Raw genomic sequence first — 3,348 nt, 5'->3', positions numbered from 1 at the left:
CTGCCATCTCTTTAATTATCATGCTTGATGAATTATTATCTGATCAAATTTAATTCCATTCTCGTAATAAAGGCCCTGAAGCAGGCGCAGGGGACTAATCTGTGTGCATTCTGCGTTTGCGAGAACATTCGCATGATGGCATCCGAAAGGAGCAGATCTCAAAGACAGGAATGGGTACGCTTGTCAGAACACTATTCACAATTTTTACACCATTATCGATATCTAGTCACATAACTAATACACATGCATATTGATCTCCTTCTTAACAGTTCAAAGAGGTGCGGGACAAGCTCCTAGAAACGGAGCGCGTAGAAGCACTTCAAAAGGAAATAGCGGGATTTTTGCTCGACCAGGTCATAAATCCGAAGGGAAAATACTATTACCCGCTTCCGCCCCCATCGACCAGGTCATGAACCACTTCCAATTGTCATCGTGCTCCGAAGGCACCAATTATGGTAATGCCATTGGCTCCGAAGGCAACATGCATATGTAGGAGAAATTGTATATAGCTATACATGTGTATATGTATGAATTAATATGGTGGTTTGTGAGACATTGATGATATATATATATGATTGGTTCCACTAGAAATTCTATATATATATATATATATATATATATATATATATATATATATATATATATATATATATATATGCATAACGTGTACAATGTGTAGTATCGTAAAATACCGGCAAACGAAAAAGAATTAAAATGGAAAACACAAAATTAAATGAAAAAGAAAATCATAAAACCAAAAACCCCCTAAACATTTTAGTACCGGTTGGTGTTACCAACCTGTACTAAAGGGCTCCCGGCCCCCGGAGCTGGCTCGTGCCACGTGGTTGCCCTTTAGCACCGGTTCGTGTTGAACCGGTACTAAAGAGGGGGGGCCTTTAGTGACCACACTTTAGTACCGGTTATGAAACCGGCACTAAAGGGCCTTACGAACCGGTGCTATTGTCCGGTTCTGCACTAGTGTGATCAAGTTTCAGCGAGCCAGCAAGGGCGTGTTCCTGAGCTCAGCTCGGAGGGCCTGAACGTCATCATTGGGGAGCACCACCATGACGACGCGGCCATGCCCGCTGGCGTCGGGCTGCACCAGCACGGCGCCCTCCTGGCCGACGCCGTCCATGCCGTACTCCACGTGCGCGGGCCTCTGCCCCTTGATCTCCAGCCCGTACAGGTCCACCTGCTCCATGTCCACGAACGTTAGGTTCGCGCCGTAGATGACCACGTCCCACGGGAACCCGACCACCGTGGTGGTCTCGTCGACCAGATCCTTGGCCAGCAGCGCAGCCAGATCCGACACGTCCGTGCTGGCCGGTGGAGAGCCCGCCTCCACGTACCCGACATTTTGCTCGTTGGCCAGGGAGTAACCGCTCCAGGCGGCCATGTCGGTCTTCACCACCGTCACCGTCTTCACCTCCTTGGTGGCCCTGATCTTGGCCACCGTCTGCCACAGGAGCGCCGAGATGAGCTCGAAGACGCCGCCGGGAGCCGCTGGCTCCTGCTGCCGCAGCCTCTCGAGCATCGATTCGGTGACGTGGAAAGAGTAGCACACCATGTCGACGCCGGCGGGGACCAGCCAGTGTTCTTGGATGGGTCCGACCGGCTTAACCGAGCGCGGCGCGACCGCGGCAGGCGCACGGTTTCTCTCTCGCGGCTCCTTCATGGGGCTCATGGTGACGGCGACTGGCTTCTCGCCGCCGAGTATCTGTGCCCAGCGGTTGAAGCAGGTCGTCGCCGATGCCACGTCGCCCATGAGGTGCGCCCAGCTGAACCCCAGCGCCATCCCTCCACATTTGAAGTTGGTGACCTGCGATCAAGCTCAATCAGCTTTGTCATTACATACGTACTCACTCCATTCTGAATTATTTGTCGCGGAAATGGATGTATCTAGAACTAAAATACATCTTCGATAAATAATTCGGAACGGAAGAAGTAAAACTTTGAGTCACTACTATACTATACCGTGTGGGAGATATACTAACACAGTATCCCCACAAGAGCTTTGAGTCACCACTATACTACAAACATGGTAACAGAGCAGCGGGACGGTTAGTCTACCTGGACGAAGAGCAGCGGGGAGAAGGAGAGCTCCGGGCCGAGCACGTCGTGGTAGCAAAGCTGCTTCACGCGATCGACGGCGTCGTCGCGGAGCAAGTCGTCGAGCGCGCGGTCGCACTGGGCCTCTACGACGCGGATGCCACAGTCGTTGCACTTGACGTATGGGCGGCGCGAGGCGTCGGCTTCGTCGGCGGGGCGGCGGACGCGGCCGGCCAAAGGGTAGTACGCGTCGAGCCAGGCGAACATGGGCTCCTTGAGCACCATGGTGGTGACCCCCGCGGAGTAGTAGTACACCCCGCGTAGGTAGTGCAGCCGGAACGCCAGGTCCGCGTCCGCCAGCTCGTAGCTGCCCACCTCCGTCACCGAGCTCGGCACCACCGTCGACAACTGGTGCCCGTGCACCGCCGCTGCTGCTGCCTCCGAACCCATGCCGTTTGCGAGTTCTTTGGCGTATTTCGTGAACGGTTTCGGCCCGTGGGACGCGTGTACTGCTGGTGCCCCCTTTACTTACCGGTGGTGGTGCACGAGCACGGGCTGGTGTTTAAATAGAGTTTTTTTTTTCTTTTTCTAGAGCATCTTCAACAGACGCGCTAAATAAGCGTCGCGCCACAAATTTGCCCTTTTTAACGCGCGCAATCGGTAGAGGGGCTCCAGCGGACGCGCAATAAGCGCGCGCGCGGCATATAGAGTTAGACGCGCGGTCCGAATCGCCATCGTGCGCTGTGTATTTGGTGCGCCCGCTTCCACGTGCGGTACACTCGAACGTTCGCGCCGCACTCTCTCCGCCGCGCCACCTTCGCCTCGCTCGAGCCGCCGGCGGCGAATTGACCCGATGGACGTCCCCGCCGGCACCCCCCTCACCCCTTCCTACAGCCGTTTGCGAGTTCTTTGGCGTATTTCGTGAACGGTTTTGGCCCGGTGGGACGCGTGTACTACTGGTGCCCCCTTTACTTACCGGTGGTGGTGCACGAGCACGGGCCGGGGTTTAAATAGAGTTTCTTTTTTCTTTTTTTGCTTATGGGGTTTAAATAGAGTTGGGTACTCACTTTTAACAGGTGTGTTGATGCTGAGTTTATGAATAAATGGCATGACTTGATCCAGATCATATCTACCAAAAACCTAACCAATGAGGAGGACTAACCTGTTTGGCAGTTGGAGCCATCAGGGGTTTATTCGGTCAGATCCTTTTATAACATGATTAACTGGGGTGGGGTTTCTACTCCGTTATGGAAAAATTTCTGGAAGATAGTGGTACCTAACAGATACCTACTCTTTGTG

The 3,348-nt window shown here is 53.2% G+C and overlaps 1 protein-coding gene across 1 annotated transcript; it reads right to left on the bottom strand.

Moving 5' to 3' along the window:
* Window positions 1-773: 773 nt before the first annotated feature.
* LOC123087388 (protein ECERIFERUM 26-like) lies at window positions 774-2,571 on the bottom strand. The gene is made up of 2 exons (XM_044509391.1): window positions 2,071-2,571; window positions 774-1,819 (listed from the first exon to the last, which is right to left on the bottom strand). The coding sequence occupies exons 1-2, from the start codon at window positions 2,497-2,499 to the stop codon at window positions 992-994; spliced, it is 1,257 nt and encodes a 418-aa protein (XP_044365326.1). The 5' UTR covers window positions 2,500-2,571; the 3' UTR covers window positions 774-991.
* Window positions 2,572-3,348: the final 777 nt, after the last annotated feature.

The sequence above is a fragment of the Triticum aestivum genome, chromosome 4A (genome assembly GCF_018294505.1).
Source record: "Triticum aestivum cultivar Chinese Spring chromosome 4A, IWGSC CS RefSeq v2.1, whole genome shotgun sequence".
NCBI classification, from domain to species: domain Eukaryota; kingdom Viridiplantae; phylum Streptophyta; class Magnoliopsida; order Poales; family Poaceae; genus Triticum; species Triticum aestivum.
The sequence above is the reverse complement of the archived record's forward strand: the minus strand, read 5'-3'. Positions and strand labels throughout refer to the sequence as shown.